Source organism: Protopterus annectens, chromosome 16.part0 (assembly GCF_019279795.1).
Source record: "Protopterus annectens isolate FY-2018-M chromosome 16.part0, PAN1.0, whole genome shotgun sequence".
Lineage (NCBI taxonomy): Eukaryota > Metazoa > Chordata > Ceratodontiformes > Protopteridae > Protopterus > Protopterus annectens.
The window spans coordinates 339,752,079-339,779,260 of record NC_056750.1 but is presented as its reverse complement, the minus strand read 5'-3'; the positions used below and the strand labels follow the sequence as shown (position 1 = coordinate 339,779,260).

The 27,182-nt window shown below is 42.9% G+C and overlaps 1 protein-coding gene across 1 annotated transcript in view; it reads left to right on the top strand.

The window, feature by feature from the left end:
• The window catches only part of NUP188 (nucleoporin 188), a 3,305,077-nt gene that overhangs the window by 1,381,623 nt on the left and 1,896,272 nt on the right, over positions 1-27,182 (top strand). Inside the window, exon 23 of the mRNA XM_044058121.1 lies at positions 8,931-9,051. Within this exon, the coding sequence (XP_043914056.1) occupies positions 8,931-9,051 (121 nt within the window). The remainder of the gene's footprint in view (positions 1-8,930; positions 9,052-27,182) is intronic.

Here is a 27,182-nt window from a genome sequence, read left to right as displayed (position 1 = left end):
CGGCAGGGGAGAACCCTACAGTGATGACTGCAACAGTGAAGACACTCTAACATCTACATTTATGGTAAGTGTACACAACTGTACTTTCTTGGCTAATATTTGAAATAACACACCACAAAGATGTTTGGCATCCACCATATCAGTAGTGAAATTACTAGAATTTGATAGCTGTAAGCCGAAACATCTAAATTATCTTTATCTGCAGATAAACCCTGTAGAATACCTGTGAGATCCATGGTGCCATGTGAAGGAACACTATAAAATAATATTGTTCTTGTGCCAATGTATCTTTATAAATATACACCGCTACGTATAGAAACAATATAAAAAATGGTATATATAATACCAAATAAATATATATAGTGCGTGTATATTACATTGGCATAATATAACTATTTTGTGCTTGAGTCACTAACCAGAGTTCATAAAATCATGTGAAAACTGTGTAAATGCTAATGTAAGACCTGTTGAACACACCAAATGCAAATCATGACAAAAAACTGAGAAGGGGAACAAAATGCCTAATCAATCAGAGTCTTCAGTATGGAATGGACATACGTCCTTGAGTAAGTAGCCGACCTTCGTCTCAACTACTAATATATAAAAAAGATGAAAAATTCACCTAGCCAAATACTCATTCTGTTTTATAAAAAGGGAAAACATGCCTGTCTCTGCAGAGCATGAACAACAATTAAATAGTCATGGGTAATTCCAGATTTTATAGAGATAATCAAAATTTTGGCCGACTTTCGTCTTAGCCCTATATCACATTAGTGTTCATATAGATATAATTGTAAAGCATAGAGTGGTGGCCGACCTTCGTCTTAGCCACATATCACATTAATATAATCCATAAGCCATCAGACTCTATATAGCAAAATGCACCCTCTCTGTATATAACATGAAAAATGGCCACAGGTGTCCTGGTCATCTACTAATGAACAGTTAACCTGAGAGATTGGAAGTACACTAGAATTAATAACCTGTGTGGCCAATGAATCACATAGTATAATAATTGGCAGATAGCATTTGATGACCCCAAAAAGTCAAAAAGACATACAATAATATATTGATATTACATATAGAACTCGTGTTCAAGTCCCCAAGCACAAAAAACAATAGTTGTGTTACTAAACCCGTGCACCAGGAACTCATCAAAACTTAGACTCATGGATGGATAATATCCCGTTATCTTAGTTTCCATATCAGCATACTTTAAACATACTGTACTTGCCTAAATATATGTATAAGCTGTAAATAGTAAATACTAATGTTGCTGTGTAGCTGATATAGGAATGTGCAGCACATATTAGTCGCAAGAAAGCATGCTGAATATCTATGTCAAAGAACAACATGTAACATACATATGTGTATAACCTGTTGAGAAATTGGCATTCATATATAACAAATTCCAAAGAGTAGATTTAACAAATGTCCACTATTTAGTAGAAAAATCACGAAAAAAAAGGTTATGAAGTCCAAATCCCATCCAAAATCATGTGCGTAGCTCCAAATGGTTTAATGCATCTGGCGTTCGATGTTGATTTGAAAAAAATGACTTCCTTCCTAGAGCGTATCACAGGTACGCCAGTATACACCAAATAGACTCGATTGTGACCATGTCCCAACAGCTATTACATATGTTACAGAAAAAAGTCCAACTTAAATCAGTTATAAAGAAAAAAATATATCTGTGTGTATCAAATGAGCCCAAAAAAAGTTCTAACACAACATAACATCTCTGTAATATATATATAAAAAAATAATTTGGTCCAGGTTGAAAGAATGAAGAAACAATACACCGCCGATGTTATAGGTTAATCCCACTGTCAAATGGAAGTTCCTGAGCATAAAAGATGCAACAGACACAGGAAACATTCAACACAGTTCCCCGCTTGAAGGCTCAGTCCTGCTCACAATTATTTTAGCTTGTAGCAACAGTCTCACCTTGAAATAACTTGCCAGGATCTAATTGTTTTTGTAGAGAACGTAGTTATATGTCCAGACTTCGGCTGTAGTAACCGAACATAAGATCTGGCGACCCTGATACATCCAAACCACTATATCATGCATCCAAAAACAGAACACACAGCAATAGCAGTAGTCCAACGCCCGTGAGACATAAAAGTCCCCAAACAGGAGAAAAGTTACCATAACACACCAAAGTGTTATAAAATGGACAAATAAGCAAACAAATAATGTATACAGAGCCACGGAATTATGCAGCCATTCTTCCCAAGTGTCTCCAGGGTGTGAGCGAGTCAAATGGGGAACAAACCAAAGCCACGCAGGGTAGTCCAAGTGCACGGATTAAACCATATACATTTGTACATCCAAAAGCAATCCAGCACAAAGGAAGGTAAAATAAGTAGGCTTTATTGTGGCAACTCCCATCATGCAAACTGGTTTCGGCTAAGAATCAAGCCTTCTTCAGTGCAACAGAAAATTAAATTGGAGCACATCCTAGTGTCTGCTTTTATATCACAAAATTTAGAGAGATACATTCAAAATAAATAAATGTGAAGCAGAACCACCAAAACAAAATTTAACTTAATTCATTAAGGCCAGGTCTAAATAAAGCTCCCAGCCTGGTGATCCAAGAGGATTCCATATTGTTTAGTATATCATGCCAACCTGCTTTGGAAGTTCTGTGCATTTGAATTTTATCTGTTATGATAAACTTGAATTTTGCAGTTTTATGTGTGATGGTGTGTTTGTAAGGGGCGTTAGAAACTCTTTTATTTCTGATCTCACTTAAGTGTTCACTTATGCAGTGTTTAAAGGGTCTGGATGTTTGCCCCACATAGAAAGATGAACACGTGCAGGTAGCTAAATAAATTAACCAGTCACTGCTGCAGTTACCAAAAACTCTGATCTGATACACTTTAGAAGTGTTACAACTAGTAAATTCTTTGCTTTTAAAGATGTGTACATGCACTGCAGTGACCACAGGGAGCACAGCCTACTAGAGTGTCACCAAATAGTGTTTTCTGCATTGGGATGGGTGGGTTGTGGCATTTGTAATGTGTAAGATGTGAATTGATAGTTCTACCTCTACGGTAGGAAAAAGCACATCTATGTTGTAGTATCTCATTTAAATGTTCATGCGCATGTAGAATATCCTAATGATTGTTGATGATATCCCTAAATCTTGGAATGTTACTTCCAAATGTAGTGACTAGTCTAATTGGTTGGGATATCTGTGTATTGTGTCCAGTGGTACCATGTTGGTATTCCAAAAGTTGTGATCTCTGCATATGGTTAACCTGGGTTACAGTTTGGGTAATGCGATCTTTGTTATAATCTCTAGTTATCAGCCTGTTTGTTAGATCCTGTTCTCACTCCTGGTGAGATTCTTCAGACGAGCATATACGCTTAATACGTAAGAATTGGGACTTTGGGATGTTGTTGATAATATGGCGGGGGTGATGACTGGAGGCATGAAGTAAGGTGTTTAATTTGGATTGGATGATTTTTGCAGACTACTTAACCTTAAAATATTTTTTTCAGATGCGGAAAACACTCAAAGATCTACTGGGTTTCAATTTGGGAGATCTTATTTCCAACCCCCCATGGACAAACATGTGGCTATATTTAAAGAACCCGGTGTTAAGGATTTGCATTTTTCTCAAGGTTATCAGCCTATTCGACACAACCTGACTAAGCAAGAACAGCAAGCACTAAATGAACTTGGTAACAGTCACAATGTAGTCATTTTACCAGCTGATAAGGGAGGTGGCATTGTAGTGATGGATTGGGAAATGTATCAGGCTGAGGTGCACAAACAACTATCTGATGCCCGTTTTTGCATGCACATGGTGGTGGATCCCACACCCAATTTCAAAAAACATATTGATACATTCCTGGATTTAGCTATGGAGGAGGGCATTATTAATCAACATACATGTAAACAACTTAAGGTTTCAGACCCGATTCCTCAGTACCTATATTTACTCCCCAAGATACATAAACATCCTACATGTCCACCAGGTAGACCTATTGTATCTGGTAAGGGCTCTCTTACTGAACCTTTGTCTGCTTTTCTGACACACTACTTAAAACCATTATTGTCCATGGTTAGGTCCTTACTCAGACACCACTGAGTTTTTGAATGTCATTCGTGAAACACAATTGGAACCAGACTGGTTTCTCTGCACACTGGATGTCACCTCCCTCTACACCAGCATACCACATGGTGCTGGATTACAGGCCATCGAATATTGGTTAGAGAAATCCCAATTATATACTCCGGGTTTCAATAATTTTCTACTCAAGATAACAGAATTTGTTTTAACTAAAACATTTTTTACTTTGATGGCCAGTCCTATTGTCAGGTTAGAGGCACAGCCATGGGGAGCATCTTTTGCTCCCATTTATGCTGACTTATTCATGGGTTTTTTTGAGGAGCGGTTTATCTATGATACCAACAATAACTCTTTCTTAGATGAGCTAGATATTTGGAGACGATATCTGGATGATTGTTGGATGGTATGGCGGTGTGATGCGACATTTGTACTGAATTTTTTACATATCTCAACAGTAATAGATGGGATATTCATTTCACTCTAAATATTGAATATCAACAAATAATCTTTTTTGGATGTCATTGTTACTCGACAAGAAGACCATACGTTGGAAACAGGGGTACACAGAAAACGTCCAAAGTACAACACCTTACTTCATGCCTCCAGTCATCACCCCCGCCATATTATCAACAACATCCCAAAGTCCCAATTCTTACGTATTAAGCGTATATGCTCTTCTGAACAATCTCACCAGGAGTGTCAACAAGATCTAACAAACAGGCCGATAACTAGAGGTTATAACAAAGATCGCATTACCCAAACTGTAACCCAGGTTAACCGTATGCAGAGATCACAACTTTTGAAATACCGACATGGTACCACTGGACACAATACACAGATATCCCAACCAATTAGACTAGTCACTACATTTGGAAGTCACACTCCAAGATTTAGGGATATCATCAACAATCATTGGGATATTCTACGTGCGCATGAACCTTTAAATGGGATACTACAACATAGATGTGCTTTTTCCTACCGTAGAGGTAGAACTATCAACTCACATCTTAACCATTACAAATGCCACAACCCACCCATCCCAATGCAGAAAACACTATCTGGTGACTCTTTAGTAGGCTGTGTTCCCTGTGGTCACTGCAGTGCATGTACACATATCTTTAAAAGCAAAGAATTTACTAGTTGTAACACTTCTAAAGTGTATCAGATCAGAGTTTTTGGAAACTGCAACAGTGACTGGTTAATTTATTTAACTACCTGCATGTGTTCATCTTTCTATGTGAGACAAACATCTGGACCCTTTAGACACCGCATAAGCGAACACTTAAGTGAGATCAGAAATAAGAGTTTCTAACGCCCTTTACAAACACACCATCACACATAAAACTGCAAAATTCAAGTTTATCATAATAGATAAAATTCAAATGCACAGAACTTCCAAAGCAGGTTGGCATGATATACTAAACAATATGGACTCCTCTTGGATCACCAGGCTGGGAGCTTTATTTAGACCTGACCTTAATGAATTAAGTTAAATTTTGTTTTGGTGGTTCTGCTTCACATTTATTTATTTTGAATGTATCTCTGTAAATTTTGTGATATAAAAGCAGACACTAGGATGAATTCTAATTGAATCAATTGATCAATTGATCAATTCTAATTGAATTTTCTGTTGCACTGAAGAAGGCTTGATTCTTAGCCGAAACCGGTTTGCATGATGGAGTTGCCACAATAAAGCCTACTTATTTTACCTTCCTTTGTGCTGGATTGCTTTTGGATGTACAGATGTATATGGTTTAATCCGTGCACTTGGTCTACCCTGCGTGGCTTTGGTTTGTTATCCAGTCTGGCCCTTAATCAGTCTATTCATTTGCCAGCCTTCTTTCCTAATCTGCAGAACAAAGGAGAACGGATACTGCACTCCTTAGATGTGCACAGACAACTTAGATTTTACTTGGACAAGACTAAACCTCAAAGGAAATCTGAACAACTGCTAGTGGCATTTGCTGCAGGGGCAAAGGGGAAGGCCATTTCTAAACAAATCATTTCTAAATGGATAGGCCATTGCATTCCATTGTGCTATAAGCACCATGGAAAACCTATCCCACAGGGAATCAGACCCCACTCAGCCAGGGCTGCATCTACATCTACAGCCTTTCTCAGAGGCGTCCCTACCAGGGATATCCTAGAAGCTGCTACCTGGAGTTCTGTACATACTTTCACCAAGCATTACCATCTGCCAATTTTCTCTAAATCCATATCTGGCTTTGCCACTGCAGACTTGCAGTGCCTTATAGCTGTTCCTAATGCTATCTAAATTCCTCCTCCCATCCTTAGGAATCTACCCAAATGTGATGACTGCAACAGTGAAACACAAAGAACATAGTACAGTTGTGTACGCTTACCATAAATGTAAATGTTTGAGTGTATTCACTGTTGCAGTCCTGGTTACCCTCCCTCCATCCCTCTTACTTCTTTTGGCTATACCTCTACTCTCCTTTACTATGCTAAAAAGCTTTTTGGTGTATTTGCTTTTTTGTCTTGAGGTATAAACTTGTATATTTATAGATTTAATTGCTTCCCATTAAGGGGGGGGTACCTGACCTCTGCGGCAAGAAAAACTGATGCAATGGCATTGGCTGCATGTTTTATACCCCTGACCTGACGTCACGGAAGAAGATAAAGCAACCGACGCAGGACTCAAGACTTTGTTAATCAGGCCGACTGAGGGCTACTGCAAGCAGATAACCCAAATGTGATGACTGCAACAGTGAATACATCACATCTACATTTATGGTAAGTGTACACAACTGTACTTTTGTGCATCCTGCATGTCTGGATACTTTTCACAATGCTTCACAAACTCCATACTCCCAGACCTCAGCCCCCAAGAAGACAGACCACTTCTACAAGGTCCCTGAGGAGTGTATATTCCTCTTTAGGTGCCCCGCTGCAGACCCAGCAGTTGTTTCTGTAGCTACAAACAAGCCACCTAGGATGCTTCCTTCCTCTAGTCTTTTTCCTTCAGACAAAGAGAGGAAGACCCTGGAGGGAGTGGATAAAAAGGCCTACACGTCAGCCACCTTGGCTTTCAGGTCTAATAATTACCAGACACACATGACAAAGTACTCTTTATAACTTTTGTTGCAGGCATCTAGTGCCGTTGCAGAACTTCCTGATTCAGATGGAGAAGTCTTTGCTCGGTCTATCCTGGGAACTTCCTCCCAGGTAGCAAAACATTGCATTAAATGCAGCTATGATGCTGCAGAGGCTTGTGCCAGGGCAGCTGCTACTGGTTCAGTTCTTGGAAAATTTTCCTGGCTCAGACTAAAGCCCCTCCAGGATGACTTTAAATCCAAGTTAATGTATGCACCACTAGACAATTCAGCCTTATTTGGTAAGGCAACAGCCTCCTTATGCAAGTCCCTACAGGAAAAAATACAAGGAACTCAAGAGTTGAAACATCCTGTTTTTTTTCTTGCCCAGGGTTCACTGGAATTTCTCTTCAAAGCCTGTTTTCATCTATAGCCACACTCAACACCCCTCCAGTAAGTCTTCTAGAGGAGAGAAGAGACGACAGAAGCCTAGGAGTTCTCAGCCACCCTCACAACAAAGGTAGTCCTTTCCTGACAAAGCAGGGAGTCTGTGACTACCCTGTAGATGCTCACCTTTCATTGTCATTTCATTGTGTGTCATTATACACAATGTTTGATTAGATCTAATTCTACTAGAGGATAGCTACTACACTAGCCTTTGTAAAAAGGTAAGCATTTCCTACTAGTAGTAGTGACCATTTGATCTTCAGTCTGAGCCTTCTCAAATCAACACAGACTACACCTGGTGTTCAGAGCCAGGGCTGGTATTGCCTTGGCCATAATTTGAGGAACTCTTCATTAGAATATTCCACAGCTGATTCATAACCAAGCATTGCTTTTCAAACCCAAAGGTCATTTTACTAGAGCTATGGATACTTTTATATTTTTTTCTCCAGAACTGCTTTGGATGACATTTGTGCAGCTGCAGCTTGGGTGGGTCATCACACTTTTGTCTCTCACTAAAAATTAGATATCCAGTCCAGGGCTTCATTTAGTTCCACCATATTGTGTAATATCCTTCCTGAGACCCCCATTGGGTGGTAGGTGGCTGTGGATGCTGTGCTGTAGGTTGAATCCAGATGGAAAAGACAACATCCGATATGAAAGTTATGTACTCACCATAACAATAGATTTGTGTTGTCTTGTTCAACCCCCCCCCCCCCCAGCTGCCCCCTACCTTTTTGGGCTAGTCTTTTACCTCAGAAATGGTTGAGTGGGGAAGCCCATTTTCCTTCTTTGGTTTCTTGGCATTTTGGCCTCTCTTGAGGTCTACATCTCAATGTTTAGTGGGTGGAGAAGCAGCAAATAACATCTGAGACCGTTCTAATAATGTGGTGTGTTATAGGTAGAGGAGGCAGAATTTGCTTAGCTGAAGTCTTGGGAATCAGCCAGCATTGAATCTAAGTTGGATCCATTTAATCCACAGGTTGATCCTAATGGTAACAGATAACAGGGGTTTATTGTTTTGGTGAGTACATAGCTTTTGTTTATAGTAAGTGCATAACTTTACTTCAAAGGTTTAAATGGAAAAAATAGTTCTGCTAAAGGATTCATGTGTGGATTGTCTTTAAGGTGTTTGCATTCCCTTTGCAATTAAGAATATTGCAGAGAGCTAGTGATGTATATGTTGGCAATCTTTAGTGTTAAATTTTGGCTGAGTCTCAAAGTTTTTCTTTTTCGTCTTTCTTTCAACAGTATGGGCTGTGTTGCTTTGCTTAAATATTGATGCCTGCGATAGGCCAACTAGGTGTCATGGCATTTCACATTTCTTCATGCTGTTACTGTCTTTTAGGGGAGGTTAGGGGAGATGCAGAACCATGGACTAATACCCTCCGTGATATTTGTATTGCAAGAAATGCTGCCGAATTACCACAAGTGGCGATATAATACCTATGGAGTAAGAGAGCAGATTGGTAAGAACTGTCCTGTATTTTATTATAAATATGCAACCAGTTCTATCAGAATACCAAAGAAGGTAGCTTTTTTGATAGGAAGCATGAAACTGTGAAATAAATTATTAGTTGGAGGACACTGACCAGTCAGTGCCATTATAAACTATTTTTTTTTTTTTTTTTTTTAAGTTTTGCTGTGATCTTCAAGTATCAGATGAAATTCTTGCATTTGCTTAGATCTTATTTTGAGGGAATTTTTGAATCAAGTGAAACACTTGGGTCCTTCTTGTGTGTGCTGTTTTTATGTTCATCTTTTCTAAAAGTCATGAGACCTCAGTTGCATAAGCATTCTGTTTGACCCACAGGTAGTATACTTGCTCCATTCTTTATAGTTGTTTTGTGACATGTACAGTTTGAATCACCTCTTAGTTTTTATATGAAAAGTTCTCCTAGTCCATATCTGATCAGCTAAGAGCTATGTAAATTCAATTGCAGTTATCAAACAATAACCCATAATTGCATAGACATTACCTTTATTGTCTGGTAGGTACCGAATGTTATTGGTAGTGCTTCAGCATAGTGGTTAGTCATTGGTTGATGACTTGGCCCCAAACTTTTGACTTTGATGAAGGACCCAGAGTTTAGTCTGGCCTTGAGTGGTCATTCAGAGAACATGAAGGCAGGTGGTATAAGGGACCTTGAGTCCTAACTGATCTTGCTGTTTTTTTAGAGTCCTGTACAGAGAAGGCACCATCCAGATCTTCACTCTGAAGTATGCTTGCAGTTGAGCACAAAAGGGAGGTAGATTGCACCTTTTCAAGAAAATTGCATGATTCAGTCACCGTCTCTTATTCACTTATACATATTGAAACAAGTAGCTTTGAGAAAGGCAGACCTTTGAGTCTCCAGGACATTTTTCTGGATCCGAATGTGACTAATTTTATTAAAAGAATGACTGTTTGTGATAAGGATTGAGTTCACCACCTTGGCCCTGCAAGACCTGTATTTGAACCCCTTCTCTACTTCAGATAGTTCATTGTTGAAGAGTAATGAGTAGGTATACAAGAATATGAGTCACTATGTGTGCGTCTCAGCCCACACTTCCCTTTTGCATGCTACTCTTCTTCTCCCCACCCCACCTAGAAGTGTTTTGCATTGTTACTGGTGTAAATGGCAGAAGGAATGTATCCATCACTCATTCTAAGTCTTCAAACCATGCTGAATCACAGGAAGTGGGGATCCCTGTCTGAGAGACTGACCGAGATATTGAATCATTTTCCTTCATAGATTTCCTTCTGTAGGAAAATTCATTTATTGAAATTCTGCCACACATGAGTGGCGTCCTGTCTTCTGTATTTCTCTTCAAATATATATTTGAATGGGAGAGCAGACTGAGAAAAGAGCTGTGTGGGTAATTCTCTTTTGGAGCCTGTGATCAGAGAATGCCATGTTTAGTGTGTTGGATGGCTGATAGTTTTTGGCCCACATACTAGTGGCGACATCTGAGTTTTTTTTTTTTTTTTTTTTTTTTTTTTATGCTTTTTTTATTAAAGGCACCAGCATCTTGTTGCTTGATACTCAAGTCAGAGATTCCACGTCTGTGGGCATATTTGGAAGAGATTATTTTTAACTGCCTTTCTAGCCATCATTTTTTGTCTTGTATGTTCTACCTCCATGTTTTTGTGGTTGGATAGGCAAATTAAAAAAAAAAAAAAAAAAAACTGTCTTCCCTCCCTGAACTGGTTGACTGGGAAATGCATGACAATACTGCTTTGTACTGAATTCATAATGGAGGTTCTATGCAGTGTATTATACCTTTGATGACTAGGATTTTGTGGCCAGGACTAGTTACTAGCATCTGCCTTCCCAAGATGCCTAACTTAGCTGATGTTCTTCCTGTTTCACTGTTGCAGTCATTACATTTGGGTAGTCCTGCTGGCAGGTTGCCCTCAGTCAGCCTGAATTCCAAAGTCCTGGGTCCTGCATCAGGTGCTGTTGCCTCTTCCCTGACGTCAGGGGTATAAAAGATGCGGCCAACGCCATTTTCTTTAGTCTTTCTTGCTGCGAGGTGCCCGAAGCAGAAGCAGTTCGCAAGTGCCGGTCGGCCGACTCCTGAGATTTTCGTGTTCGAATTTCAGATCCGAAGTCTTCAATAAAAGCTAAGTACCCCGTTGGGGAAACATTTTTTTTTGATCCAGACCGATGTCTGAAAAAGTTAATAATTGTATTTCTTATGGAAAGCAAATACCTCATAAGGACTTCCATTCTTACTGTATTCCTTGCCTAGGCCCTGATCGCAACGTTTCTGGTTGTCTGTTTTTTGCTAGATTTAAATAACGCACTATTAAGCGTCAGTATGATTTTGCTTTAAACTATTTTGGACGCCGGTTTACTTATCCAGAAATGTCGTCAGATAGCCATCCGACTACCTGAGTTCACAAAAAACGCAAAGAAAAGGAGAGAGATAGACAACCGAGGCCCAAAACCGACAACGAAGCTTCTCCCAAGCCAGTCGCCGGTTCTCAGTGAGGCGCTTTTGCAGCCCCTGATGCCCGCTACTTTAGAGTCATAGCCCGCTTATCCAGAAATGTCGTGGGATAGCCATCCGACTACCGGAGTTCACAAAAAACACAAAGAAAAGGAGAGAGATAGACAACCGAGGCCCAAAACCGACAACGAATCTTCTACCAAGCCAGTCGGTTCTCAGTGAGGCTCTTTCGCAGCCCCTGATGCCCGCTACTTTAGAGTCGTAGCCCGCTACCGACTCCCACGAGGAGTCGACCATGCCACTGGAAACTCAAGGTATTGGAGCCTCAGATACTTTTCCTTCAGATGAGTCTGGAGCCGCTGAGCAGGCACCGGCTTCTGAGGGTATATTCAGACCTAAATGTCTTTACATTAAGCCAATCTCAGCTTCAAAGGCAAAGACTAAAGCACTTTCTAAAGCAAAGAAACAAACTCAAGAGCCATGTGGACAGGCCTCTATGCCCAAAAAACAGATGCTCAAAATGGCCGATCACTTAATTACCTTGATCAGGGGTTCCCAACCCCTTCCTGATGGGAGGCCTAGGCAAGAGACTGACTATGAATCTTCAGATCAGGTTTCTATTTCTTCTGATTCCTCTTCTGATCAGGAATATTCTCTTCCCCCCTATGAGGATTCTGATGCTGAAGAATCTATACCTTCAACTTCTCCTCCAAAGGACTATTCTTTTGGGGAAACCTTGCATACCATGAGGAAGCATTTCCACTGGGAGTGCCAAGATTTTTCAGAATCTAAAAAGAGGCTCAGGGATTCCCTTTTACTACCTCAACACAGGTCACTAGCCATCCCACCTGTGTTAGATATTGTAGATGATGTGTTTTCAGAGTCTAGTCTTACCCCTGACTCCTTACCTCCAGCTCCTGTTATGCCTGACAGATATTACAGGGTTCCTGATTCTCATAAATTCCTTTTTAAAAACCCTGCTGCAGACCCAGAAACTATTTCACAGGGTCCCAAAGGAGTTAAGACCTCCACTGCAAAAAACCCTACCCCCTCTGACAGAGATTCTAGGGCACTGGATAGATGGGGAAAAAAGTTACACATCTGCAACCTTGGCTATAAGGGCCTTAAACTGTCAGTTTCATATGCTCAGATATCAGCAACATGTCATGGCATTGCTTAAACAGAAAATGTTAATAAACTCTGAATGTGCAGAAAACAAGGCAATGCAGGATTTATTGCATACAGCTGAACAAGTTGGAAAGCATACTTTGCAATGTGGTTTTGATTCTTTGGAGGCCTCCTGCAGGGCCGCAGTTACGGGTTCTGTAATAAGGAGGCATGCTTGGTTAAAGGAACAAAATCTGTCTGATCATGTCAAAGTTAAATTATTAGATGCACCTTTACAGCATGATACTTTGTTTGGTGTTAAGGCAGAGGAGGTGTTAAAGAAAATGGAGGACAAAGCTAAATCTATGCAAGCTCAAAGATTTTTTTACAAGTACAGCCACCTAGGTTTAGTAGATACTGGCCTACAAAGAATTGGTCCTTTCCTGTGTCATCCACTCGTCAAGATTTCTCTTGAAGAGGGTCATTAAGGGACTCTGCCTAACATGGATTGGGATTTTGTTCCAGAGTGAGGGGAGCCTCTGGGATATGAATCTGTCCCTCCAGCATGTCCTATTTATTTCTGTGCTGAGGTTTAAGTCCCTGGAGTGTGTAGCTCTAAGGGATTTGGATTTCCTGAGGTGGAGCATGTCCATTAATTCTGGGTTCGACATGGCTTTATACGTCAGGCACAGATAGCCTCTGAGTAGGCGGTAAACAACTGAGTAGAGCTGGAGTTTCTTTAGCCTAACTGCGTAGGGCATCTGTTCGAGTCCCTTGATCCTCTTGGTTGAGGTACTTTTGGGGTCTTTCCAGTTGTTGCAGGTGTCGGGTAAGGTACATTCCAAATGGGGCATTGTATTCAATTATGGGCCTGATGAGTAGAGGGGCACAATGACTTCTCTTGATCTAGATGTGAACCCTTTTGTGATAAGGTGGGCTATATAGAAGGTCTTTCTAACCACTTTGGCAATGTGATTGTCAAAGGAGAGATTGCTATCTACTTGGGTCACCAAATCCCTAATTACTTCTTCCGTACTTAATGGATTACCAATGTGGTAATTTGTGGGCACTTTGTTTTTCCCAAAGGGGGATGACTATGCACTTTTTGGCATTTAGCTTTAGGCCATGGCTCTGGCACCAGTTATCCATCTCTGTGAGACCCTTTTGGAGGATGCTTGTGTCAGTCGGTGAGTCGATTATGGCACCCAATTTGCAGTCATCTGCGAACTTGGTCAGCCATAGTCCTCCCATGTTAGCCTGTACCTCAGAGAAATATATACCGAACAAGAGAGGTCCCAGGACTGAGCCTTGTGGGACACCACTTGTAACTGGTTTAGAGTCTGACATGGCACCTGCAATTCTGACCATGTGGGTTCTATCCCTGAGCCAGTTTGCAACCCATCTTGTGACATAGGGGTTGATATTTAAGCTGGTGAGCTTATTTATGATGCCCGAGTGGGGTATTGTGTCGAAGGCTTTTGCGAGGTCCAGGTAGGCTGTGTGGACTACCTTCCCTTCATCTATGGCCTTGATGACTGTTTCAAAGAAGTCGACCAGGTTAGAGAGGCAAGATCTGCCCTTATAGCCGAATTGGGTAGGATCCAGTATTTGGAGGTTCCCAATGTCTTTATGAGTTTCATGATGATACGCTCCATAGCTGTGCAGACCAGGCTAGTCAGGCTTATAGGGCGATAGTTTCCGGGGTCCGTTGTGGCACCACTTTTGTGGAGTGGGACCACTGTTGCTGTATGCCATTCCTTAGGTACATATCCTGTAGTAAGGCTGAGCTTGAACAGTGACTTTATGTGAGGGTTCAGTTCTTCTTGGAGTTTGTGTAAGACGCAGCCCGGGACACCGTCCGGTCCCATTGATGTTGTGTTTTTTGCTTTGGAGAGGGCAGCTCTCACCTGTGCATCTGTGATGTCAGGGAGGCTACACTCTGTTGGGATAGACATTTGCTCTTTTGAGGGGGGAGGGGGGAAGAAGTTTGCACTGAACCTGTCTGCCAGGATGTTGGCAATGTCTGTGGGTTCAGTATATTTTTTGTCATTTTGAACTAACTCAGCGCATATCTGGGAGTTGCCACCCAGGTTCCTGACATAACTAAAGAAGGCCTTGTGATTATCTTTAGCATCTTGTGCAATTTTTCTTTCAAAGCTTACCTTAGATGATTTTATGAGGGATCGTAGTTTCTTGCTAGTACTGATCAGAGATGCCTTCCCTTTTTGGGATTTTGCTCTCATGTAGTAGCTTCCTCCTTCTGTTGTATAGCTTATTTATGGCTGGGGTACACCAGACAGGTCTCCTGCCTTTGGAGGAATGAGTCTTGGTTTTATTTGGGATAGCACGATTCATGCATTCCTGTAGGTGTCCATAGAAAGCGTTTGTAAAGGATTCTGCGGTTTGGGCTGTATTTTCCATTGGGCCGGGGGCTTTGAAGGATTCCGCCTCGGTTTTGAGAAGTGTGAAATTTGCTTTTGAGAAGTTCCTCACCGTGGATGTCCTTCAAGAATGCAACTGCAGTCATAACATGTGGGTTGTCCTGCCTCAGGCAGCCCTCGGTCGGCCGGATTCCAAAGTCTGGGTCCGGCGTCGGCTGAAGTCACATTTCTCTCCGACGTCAGAGCGGCAGGAGTACATAAGCATCAGCCGACGCCATCTTCTTCAGTCTTTCTTGCCGCGCGGTGCCCGAAGCAGAAGCAGTTCGCAAGTGCCGGTCGGTCAGCTCCTGTATTCTTCGATACCGAAGTCATCAAAAGTCATCAAAAAGCTAAGTACCCCGTTGGGGACCTTTTCTTGCCTCAGCCGATGTCAGAAATTGCTGAAAAAGTTAACAATTGTCTTTCTTGTGGTAAACAAATACCTCATAAGGATTTCCACTCTTACTGTCTTCCTTGCCTTGGCCTAGACCACGACGTCTCGGCCTGTGTAGCCTGTGCTCGCTTCAACAAGCGCACTCTCAGGCGCCGGGCGGAGTTCGCTGAAGATTTTTTCAGCGATAAATTTGCTTACACCATGCCGTCGGATCTACCGACATCGCAAACTCCCAAGAAGCGAAAAGACCGGGACCGACATACTCGGCCCGCGTCTACCTCCGACTCCACGCCAAAACCCAGCGCGAGTGCTCCGGTTTCCTCTGAGACGGTCTCTCCACCGCTCCGAACCGAAGACACCGCATTACCGATGACTCCGATACCGGACATCACTCCGACGCCAGTTATCGATTTTCCTCCGGATACCGAAACCGAGGAAATGCCCGAGACCATTGCTGTAGACAAGGTCACTCCTGCACGTGGAGCTGCCAGGCCTCCTATGGCCATGTCTATCAAGGCCTACACTAGGGCTAAGGCAGCCAGCAAAACAAACATCTTACTACTAAAACTATACCTCAGCCTACTCCAGAGACACAAATTATGTCCATGGCTGCTGATTTGATTTCTATGATTAGAGGGTCACAGGCCCATCCTGACAGAGGATCCCAGCCGCCTGCTGATAAAAGGCCCCGGTTTGAACCCTCTGAACCTACTCCTTCAGATGAAGATTCTGATGGCTCTGTCCACTCTGATAGCCAGGGAGAGCTCTTCCAGACCTATGAGGACTCTGATGCAGATGATTCCATCCCCTCGGCCTCCCCTCCAGAGGATATTTCTTTTGGGGAAGTTCTGCATACCATGAGGGAACATTTCAAGTGGCAAGGACAGGAATATTCTGATTCCAGGAAACGCCTTAGGACTTTCCTTAAGAAGCCACAGCACAGGCCCTTAGCTATTCCTCCTGTACTTGATGTTTTGGATGATTTATATTCTGATTCTAGTGCTACCCCTGATTCTCTTCCTCCTGCTCCAGCCAAGCCAGACAGGTACTACAGGGTCCCAGAGACTCGTTCCCATTTGTTCAGGGCCCATTCTGCTGATTTGGAAACTGTTTCGCAGGGGCCTAAAGGAGTTTCAGCTTCCACCTCTAAGAATCCATTGCCCTCCAACAGGGAAGCTAGGTCATTGGAGCGATGGGGCAAAAAAGTTTACACATCCACTACTTTATCTATGAGAGCCTTGAATTGTCTTTTTCATATGTTACAATATCAGGATTTCCTGTCAGAAGACTTACAAAACACTTTAGCCACTCCTGATCCCTTAGACAGGAAGGCTTTGCAGGAAGCTGTACATAACACTCAGCAAGTAAGCAATCACTTCCTGCAGTGTGGATATGATGCACTGGAAGCTTCATGTAGGGCAGCTATGACAGGGGCAGTCATTCGTAGGCATGCATGGTTAAAAGATCAGCCTCTACCAGATCATGTAAAGGCAAAACTTCTGGATGCACCTTTGAAAAAGAACAAGCTTTTTGGTGCTAATGCCAAGGATGTGTTAAAGACCATTGAAGAAAAAGCAAAATCAGTTCAAACGGTGAAAGATTTCCTCCAGGTTCAACCCCCCAGATTCAGTAGGAATTGGCCTTCAAAAAACTGGTCCTTTCCTAATCCAGAAAAGTTTCAAAGGGGCAAAAACAGACGTGGTCGAGGAAGAGGCCAGTACAGAGGCCCTTACAGGGGAAGACAATGGCAGCCAGGAAACCAAAAAAGTGACGCAGGGGTTTCACCTGCCCCACAGCCACAATCTCAATGACTTTCCTCTACTTCCGCCTACCAGGGAACAAATAAAAGCTCCCTTGGGTGGGAAATTATCTCTATTTGCAGAAAATTGGCACAGACTGACGAAGGACAAATGGATTTTGGACATTATAGACCGTGGGTACAGGTTCCATTTTCATACCTTACCAAGAAAACAAGGCATGCCAAACCTACCACAAAACCAGAGGGCAGAGGCTATCAAGCAAATCACTCTGCTGATTCAGATGAAAGCAATAGAAAAAGTACCACAACAAGAAAAAGACCAGGGGTTCTACTCAAGACTGTTTCTTGTTCCAAGAAAAGAATCTCAATGGAGGCCAATACTGGACTTGTCCGCATTAAACACCTTTCTCATAGTACCAAAGTTCAAAATGCTGACTCTACAGCAACTCCTTCCCATGCTGGGCAAGGGGTCTTGGCTGATTACTCTGGACCTCAAGGAGGCGTACCTGCATGTCCCTATCAGACACAGCTGCAGAAGATACCTCAGATTTCTTGCAGGGCCAGAGCATTATCAATTCTCAGCATTGCCATTTGGCTTATCTACTGCGCCCAGAGTATTCACAAAATGCCTGGCTTCAGTAATTGCTCATTGCAGGCTCCAGGGGATACAAATTTACCCGTACCTGGACGACTGCCTCATACAAGCGGACGACAAATTGATGTTGACAAAAAACTTGGACTATGTCATACGATTACTACAAGCTCTGGGATACACAGTCAACTTCTAAAAGTCAAGACTGCAGCCATCCCAGCAAATAATCTTCTTAGGAGCCAAACTAGACACAGCCTCTCAAATGGCTTACCTGACAGAAGAAAAGCAAGAGAAGTTAACTCATTATTTCAAAGGCTTAGCAAAACTCACCCAGATGACTGCAAGGAGATTCCTACAGGCCCTGGGTTACATGGCATCCTGCATTCTCCTGGTTCCATTAGCAAGACTACACATGAGAAAGCTTCAATGGTACCTAAAAAGCATTTGGTCTCAACGCAACAACAACTTGGAGGCAATCATTCCGCTCATTCCATGCCTACAAAAGGAATTCCTATGGTGGGCCTCGGTGAGCCAGGCAAACACAGGTATGTCATTCAAAAAACCACAGATAACACAACCATGACCACAGACGCCTCAGACCTTGGATGGGGGGCGCACATGGAAGGCAGGTGTATACAAGGACAATGGTCTCCAAAGGAAACGCATCTGCATATAAATCAAAAGGAAATGCTGGCAGTAATGCGTGCCATCGAGGCTTTTCAGCACCAACTTCAGCAAGGTCATTTACTGATACGGACAGACAACACCACTGTGATGTGGTACATAAACAAGCAAGGGGGGGCACCCACTCTTACCCCCTTTGCAGACTGACAATGCATCTTTGGGAAAAATCACTGAGCCTAAACATCCAGTTACAATCCCAGTTTGTTCCAGGCAAAGACAATGTGTTGGCGGACAGCCTAAGCAGGAAATTCACAGATCCACACGAGTGGAGGTTACATCCGAAGGTCTTCACACAACTCACCAAGACATATGGGGCAGGCCAGAAGTGGACTTATTTGCCTCTCACCTCAACCATCTACTACCAAAATTCTGCACAAGGACATACCATCCAAAAGCTTGGAAAATAGATGCTCTCTCATTCAACTGGAACTTCCTAACAATATATGCATTCCCACCTCTGCCACTGATGACCTCAGTATTACTAAAGATCAAAGCAGAGAGACCCAAGGGAATCATAATAGCTCCGGACTGGCCAAGACAACACTGGTACCCACTACTACGGAGCATATGTCACACCAGGAGGTGGGCCCTTCCACAATGGCCTCTACTTTTGACTCAACACAATCACGAAACAGTGCATCCAAACCTTCAGACACTGCAGCTAACAGCCTGGGAGATCCCATAAATAACCTCAACCTCAATTTTGTCCTAGAAAAACTGACTCTACCTCCATTTGGACCAGCAGCTTCAGTTGACTTGCAATTTCTCTCATGGAAGACAGCCTTCCTGTTGGCAATTACCTCAGCAAGAAGGGTTTCGGAATTGCAGGCCCTAATGCAATACCACCGTTCATAATTTTTCACAGAGACAGGGTTTCATTAAGGACCAACCCTACTTTTATGCCAAAGGTGGTATCTAGGGTTTCTTTAAATCAAGCCATTCATCTGCCTTCCTTCTTCCCCAATCCTGAGAATAAGGGGGAAAGACTGTTGCATACCTTGGACATTCACAGACAACTTCGGTACTACCTGGACAGAACCAAGGCCAGTAGGAAGTCTGAACAACTTTTTGTAGCTTACGCCCCTGCAGTCCAAGGAAAAGCAATTTCAAAACAGACAATTTCAAATGGATTGGACATTACATCAGATTCTGTTACTCCTTTCATGGAAAGACTGTTCCAGCCAATGTCAGACAACATTCCACCAGAGCTACAGCCACCTCTACAGCATTCTTAAGAGGGGTGCCTACTAAGGACATTCTAGAAGCTGCTACATGGAGCTCAGTGCATACATTCTCCAAACACTACAATCTCCCTCTATACTCCAGATCCAGAGCAGGCTTTGCTTCGGCAGTCCTGCAGGGTTTGATTGCCACACCATCTTTTTCCTAGAGCGTACCTCCTCCCCCAGCTAAGCTATGGTATTCTACCCACATGTTATGACTGCAGTTGCATTCTTGAAGGACATAGTACAGTTTTGTACCTACCATAAATGTAGATGTCCGATAGACATGCAACTGCAGTCGGATTTTCCCTCCCTCCTTCCCCTCTATGCCTAGGGTCCACTCCTATCCCTGTTACTCTTAGCTGGGGATATCTGTTATGGTGTATTTGTTTTATTGCTCATTTATTTGTCTGGAATCCTGTTTTTGTCTTCCAATTTGATTACAGCCTTCCTTGGAGGGCACCTGGCATCTGGGGCAAGAAACACTGAAGAAGATGGCGTTGGCTGATGCTTATGTACTCCTGCCGCTCTGACGTCGGAGAGAAATGCGACTTCAGCCGACGCCGGACCCAGACTTTGGAATCCGGCCGACCGAGGGCTGCCTGAGGCAGGACAACCCACATGTTATGACTGCAGTTGCATGTCTATCGGACATCTACATTTATGGTAGGTACAAAACTGTACTTTTCCTTGGCTGGGGTTGGGGACGGGATATGGATGTCCAGTGAGATTAATTTATAGTCAGATCTTACCAATGAGGAGTATACCTCTGGTATGGAACATAGAGTCCCCATGTTGGTGATGATCAGGTCCAATATGTTTTCCCCTTTTGTGGGAGTGGTGACCAGTTGTTCCATAGCATTTGAGTTTATAAATTCTAGGAACCGTTGGGCGAAGGTGTTGGGGCTTATGCAGAAGAAACCTCAGATTCAAGGTTGGCTCAATGCATTACCAATTCTCTGCACTGCCCTTTGGCTTACCTACTGCACCCAGGGTCTTTACAAAGTGCCTGGCACCAGTAATTGCATTCTGCAGACAAAGAGGAATACAAATGTATCCTTACTGACTGTCTAATTCAAGCAGAGAACATGGACATTCTTCTACAGAATCTGGCGTTTGTGAAAAGACTTCTAACATGCCTAGGGTACACAGTCAACAAAAATAAATCAAAACTAGTACCCTCTCAAGAGATAATATTCCTGGGTGCAAGCTTAAATACAAGTGCCCAGATGGCTTATCTCACGCCAGACAAACAAAGGCAACTGACTACCTATTTCAAAATGTTGGCAACAAAGGCCCAGTTATCTGCAAGAAAAATTCTGCAGGCTTTGGGCTTCATACCATCCCCACAAGAGGAGAAAACATACTTGATCTCATCATCACGAACATGGGAGCACAATGTTCAACACCGGAAGTATACCCCTCACTGGTGAGATCAGATCACAAACTAATCTCGCTGGAGGTCCTCATCCCACCCCCACCTGAAATAAAAAAGACCACAGTAAAGAACTTCTCGAAAGCCGACTTCACACTTCTAAAGACTAGTGTGGTCTCCTTTAAGACCACCGAGCCGACGGAAAACAGTACTCAAGCCGCTGAATCACTTACAAATGCCTTCTACCAGCACCTGCAGGACTGCATGGATAAGGCAATCCCAAGCAAAACAAAGACTCTTTGTACCAAAGGCAAGCGTCCACTCTGGTGGACCCCAGCCATAAACAAACTCTACAACAAAAGGAGGAAGCTACTACAAGATAGAGCAAAATCCTTAAAAGGTAAGACACCCTTGATCACTATAAGTAAAAAACTAAGAGCTCTCATAAAATCATCCAAAGCAAATTTTGAGAGAAAAATAGCTAAAGACTCAAAAGACAATCATAAGGCCTTCTTTAGCTATGTTAGAAACCTGGGAGGAAACTCCCAGATATGCTCAGAACTAGTTCAAAATGATGTGAAGATTACTGATCCTACAGACATTGCCAACATACTGGCTGACAGGTTCAGTGCAAACTTCTCCCCTCCCCAAAGGAGAGATATCTATACCAAGCGATTGCAGCCCCCAAACATCTCCAACGCCCAAGTGAGAACTGCTCTCTCCAAAGCAAAAACACAGCATCCATGGGACCTGATGGTGTCCCCGGCTGTGTGCTCCACGAACTCAACGAGGAATTAAACCCACAGCTAGGACAGCTGTTTAATCATAGTCTTACCTCTGGATACGCACCCAGGAGTGGCGCACTGCAACTGTGGTCCCACTTCACAAAGGCGGTGCCTCCACCGACCCTGGAAATTACCGGCCCATTAGCTTGACAAGCCTTATCTGCAAAGCCATGGAGAGGATCATAATGGACCTCATAAATAAAGACATAGGGAATTTGCAGACTTTGGATCCATCCCAGTTTGGCTTTGTCAAAGGCAGATCATGCCTTCTAAACTTGGTTGACTTTTGAAACAGTCACCAAAGCCATTGATGAGGAAAGGCAGTCCATACAGCCTACCTCGATCTGGCGAAGGCCTTTGATACAATACCCCACTCGGGTATCATTGAAAAACTCATCAGCTTAAATGTTAACCCATACATCACAAGATGGGTTGCAAACTGGCTGAGTGACAGAACCCACAGGGTCAGAGTTGCTGGCGCCATGTCAGACTCAAAGCCTGTCACAAGTGGTGTACCACAGGGCTCAGTCCTGGGCCCACTCTTGTTTGGCATCTACTTTTCCGAAGTACAAGCAAACACAGGAGGGTTATGGCTGACAAAGTTTGCAGATGACTGCAAACTGGCCATAGTAGAAAACACATCTGACACAGATATCCTTCAGAAGGGTCTCACAGAAATGGATAACTGGTGCCAGAGCCATGGCCTAAAGTTAAATGCCAAAAAATGCATAGTCATACCCTTGGGGAAAAACAAGGTTACCCCTAGCTACCAAATAGGTGGCAATCCACTGAGTACAGAAGAAGTTATCAGGGACCTGGGGACCCAGGTTGATAGTAGTCTGTCATTCGACACCCATGTAGCTAAAGTAGTTAGGAAGACCTTCTACATTGCCCACCTTATCATGAAGGGATTCTCATCTAGATCAAGGGAGGTCATAGTCTCCCTATACTCATCACTCATCAGACCAATGATTGAGTACAATGCCCCATTGAATGCATCTGACCCGACACTTGCAGCAGCTGGAGAGGCCACAAAGTTCCTCACCAAAAGGATAAAGGGTCTCAAACATCTGTCCTATGCTGCCCGACTGAAAGAACTCCAGCTCTATTCAGTCGCACGCTTGCTCAGAGGTGACCTTTGCCTAACATACAAGGCCATGTCAAACCCAGATTTGATGAATATGCTTCACCTCAAAAATCTAGATCCGTCAGAGCCACAAGGGCGGGAGACTTAAACCTCAACACGGCTATTAATAGGACGTGCTGGAGGGATAGATTCATCACCCAAAGACTCCCTATGCTGTGGAATAAAATCCCGGTATATGTGAGGCAGAGCACCTCGCTGGCTTTGTTCAAGAGAAATCTTGACCAATGGATGGGAGATCGCAGATATACCCCAGGGATTACCTCAGTGTCACTGCTCAACAGAGGCACAGCAAAATAATGGGTATAGTTCCCCATACTAAAGGGGTGGCGTAAGCCACAAAACTATGGGCTAGGCTTGTAAATGCCCTCGGGCAGATAGCCTAGTATGAACCTATGAACCTATGGCATCCTGCATCCTACTAATTCCATATGCAAGACTGCATATGAGGAAACTTCAATGGTACCTAAAAAGTGTTTGGACTCAACATTGCCACAGCCTGGAAACAATGATTACTCTTATTCCCTGCCTACAACAGGAGTTTCGATGGTGGACAAAGGCTTGTCACCAAAACAAGGGATAGCCATTCACATTACCCCTAGCCAGGCAGACACTAACGACGGATGCATCAGATTATGCCTGGGGGGGGCCCACATGGCAGGAAGATGCATTCAGGGCACACCTTACCCCCTTTGCAGACTAGCCATGACTTTGTGGGGACACAGCATTAACTTAACAAGTACATCTGCAGTCACAATTCCTGCCAGGAAGGAAAAAATACTCTGGCAGATGAACTAAGCAGAAACCTCATGGATCCCCACGAGTGGGAGCTGGATCCACAAGTCTTCAGCATGATAACAAGGAAATGGGGATGCCCGGACCTGTATCTTTTTGCCTCCCCTCACAACTACCAGCTAAAAAGATTCTGCACAAGGACTTATCACAGACAAGCATGGAAAGTGGACGCCCTGTCTTTCAGCTGGAAAAACCTATCAGTATATGCCTTTCCCCCTCTGTCTCTCCTTTCCAAGTTACTCCTAAAGGTCAGACAGGAAAAGCCAAAAATGATACTGATTGCCCAAGACTGGCCCCGCCAGTACTGGTTTCCAATCCTAAAGAACTTGTCTCAATGCTCAGCTTGAACCTTACCTCAGATACCTCATCTACTGTCCCAGTAAAACAATCAGATCCTGCACAGCCAACTCAGGACTTTAAACCTGGCAGCATGGCAAATAATGTAGACATACAAAACACACCTCTCAGTAAAGCTGTGATGGATGTCATTTTGGAGGCCAGAAGGCGTAGTACTAGAAAATCTTATGCTGGAAAATGGAAGAGATTCTGTGCTTGGAACCAGGCACAAGGAACCGATACAGCTGTGCCAAATATTCCTCAGATTTTGCAGTACTTAACTGAGATGCTGGACAAAGGCCTATCTTTTTCATCTATTAAAATTCATGCCTCTGCCATTTCAGCTCATTACAATACAGAGCCACCAGTCTTTTCTTATCCCTTATTAAAACAGTACCTCAGAGGAGCCAAAAATTTAAGGCCTCCAAGGAGATCACCAGTGCCTGCATGGGACCTAACTATGTCTTGGAAAAACTCACCCTCCCTCCTTTTGAGCCAGCTGCTACTGCTGATATAAATCTTTTATCTTGGAAAACAGCTCTGCTCCTAGCAATAACTTCTGCAAGACGAGTTTCAGAGCTACAGGCACTCATGGCTGTGGAACCTTTTATCATTTTTTTATCCAGACAGGGTTTCTCTGAGGACAAACCCAACATTTATGCCTAAAGTGGTGTCCAGTGTGGCTCTTAACCAAACTCTTCATCTGCCAACTTTTTATCCAAATCCACAGAACAAGGGGGCGAGAATTCTGCATTCTTTGGACGTACACAGACAGCTTAGATTCTACTTGGACAGAACCAAAGTTTTCTGAAAGACAAGTGCAATTACTAGTGGCATATGCTGCAGGATCACAAGGAAAGGCCATCTCAAAGCAGACTATTTCAAAGTGGATAGAGCACTCCATTCGTTTCTGCTATTTACACCATGACAAGCCAGTGCCTAAGGGCATTAGGCCACATTCAACCAGAGCTGCAGCCACTTCAGCAGCCTTTCTCAGGGGAGTACCAACCAAGGACATTTTAGAGGCTGCTACTTGGAGTTCAGTGCACACCTATACAAAGCACTATTATCTGCCACTGTACTTTAAATCCAGGGCAGGCTTTGCCACTGCAGTTCTGCAGGGCCTCATAGCCGCTCCTAATGCTGTTTGGCTCCAGCCTCCCAACCATAGCTTTGGGACTCAACCCAAATGTAATGACTGCAACAGTGAAACACAAAGAACATAGTACAGTTGTGTACACTTACCATAAATGTAGATGTTAGAGTGTATTCACTGTTGCAGTCCATGTTACCCACCCGCCATCCCTCTTTCTTCTGATGGAACCTATCTTTCCTTCTCTGATTTATACAACCTATGTGGTGTATTTGCTTGTAGATGAAGGTAAAGTTTATATTAGTGCATTTATATATTTATATATATAGATACATAGATATATAAATTTTGGCTACCCTTTTAGGGGGCACCTGACATCTGAGGCAAGAAAAACTAAAGAAAATGGCGTCGGCCGCATCTTTTATACTCCTGACGGCCTGACGTCAGGGAAGGGGCGACAGCAGCCGACGCAGGACCCAGGACTTTGAAATTCAGGCTGACTGAGGGCAACCTGCCAGCAGGATTACCCAAATGTAATCACAACCAACAGCAAAACAGCAGGAAAGCAGAACCAGCAAAATATTCCAAAAATGACAATGGATTCAGTTCCACAATACAATTTATTGCTTTTCTTGTCTTAGCGCCTCGGCCATTACAGCCTTCAAAGAGTACAGATTTACGTAAAAACACATTCCCCTATTTATACATCAAACAATCATTTAATTAAATAATTACCCAAATGTAATAACTGCAACAGTGAATACATTCGAACATCTACATTTATGGTAAGTGTACACAACTGTACTTTCCTTTTTTCAAGTGCTACTACTCCAGGCTCTCTCAAATGCTTCTTACATAGATCGTGTCCTGTTTAGTAACCCTTCCTAGGGAATTATACTTGACCTTCAAAGATGGAGAAGGTGTTTCTGTTGTGGGTGGCATGCATGCCTTTCCAAGTCAATCCAGATTTCTGGAAAGAAAAGAGCCTTCAAGTGTCAGCAGTGACCTTACCACCAACAGTGTCATCCATTGAGACACCTAAGAAGACTTCTTTCCATTCAGTCCTGATTTCTCCCCAGCATTTGCTTAGGTGAGAAGTCAGCTGTCTCAAGTTAACTCAACTGGAGTTGCCTTAAATTTGAATAGGCAGGTCCTGGGCATTAGTCATGCTTTTGATTTCTTCATTCATCTCCTGTCTCATCTACTTTAATGGGTCAGATGATGTCTGAGATATTACTGGTGTGGTATAAATTCCCCTGGTCCAATGAGATTGTGAAGATTTTTATTTAAGGGTAGTGAGAACAGTTTTGTTTACCCATCTTTTCTAGGCCCTTAAGGTTTTTTGGGGAGCACAGATATTTTTGGATTTAATTTATTTCATCCTTTTGTCACTTATTTGAAGTTGTGCGTGGACTTGTTTTATACCTTGATGCCACTGCTGGTGGTGGAGTTTTGGATGAAGCATTAGCATTTAAGAACTGCACACGAAGTTCTGACATGGCACTGTCATTCACCTGGGCAGCCATCCTGTAGAAATTTTCTTCTGGTTGTAGTAGTCGCCTTGTACTAAAACTTCTCAGCAGTTTCCTATAAGTTTTCTTTTCATTTGGAAGTCTCCTCCTCATCATGGACATCAAGGAATCGCCCCATAAAAAGAGGATCAGATCCCACATTTGTTGTTTTTCCTCCTCTTCAATGATAAAATCTTGGCTTCTCCAACTTCTTGTAAGCTATTTATTGGTTTAAATTTATACTGAGATTCTGTGTATGTTGTGTGTGTGTTATTTGTGTGAAAAAATGGTGTGTTTTCTGTTTTTATTTTTTCATCAAATTTTAACTGTTTTGTTGGATATTTTGTAATGTCACGATTATCCTGTTGATAGACTGCTTTAGGTTTTGTTTCATAAATGCCGTTGTGGACAAAATGAGGGCACCTCTGAATCCAGCTTTGCAAGGA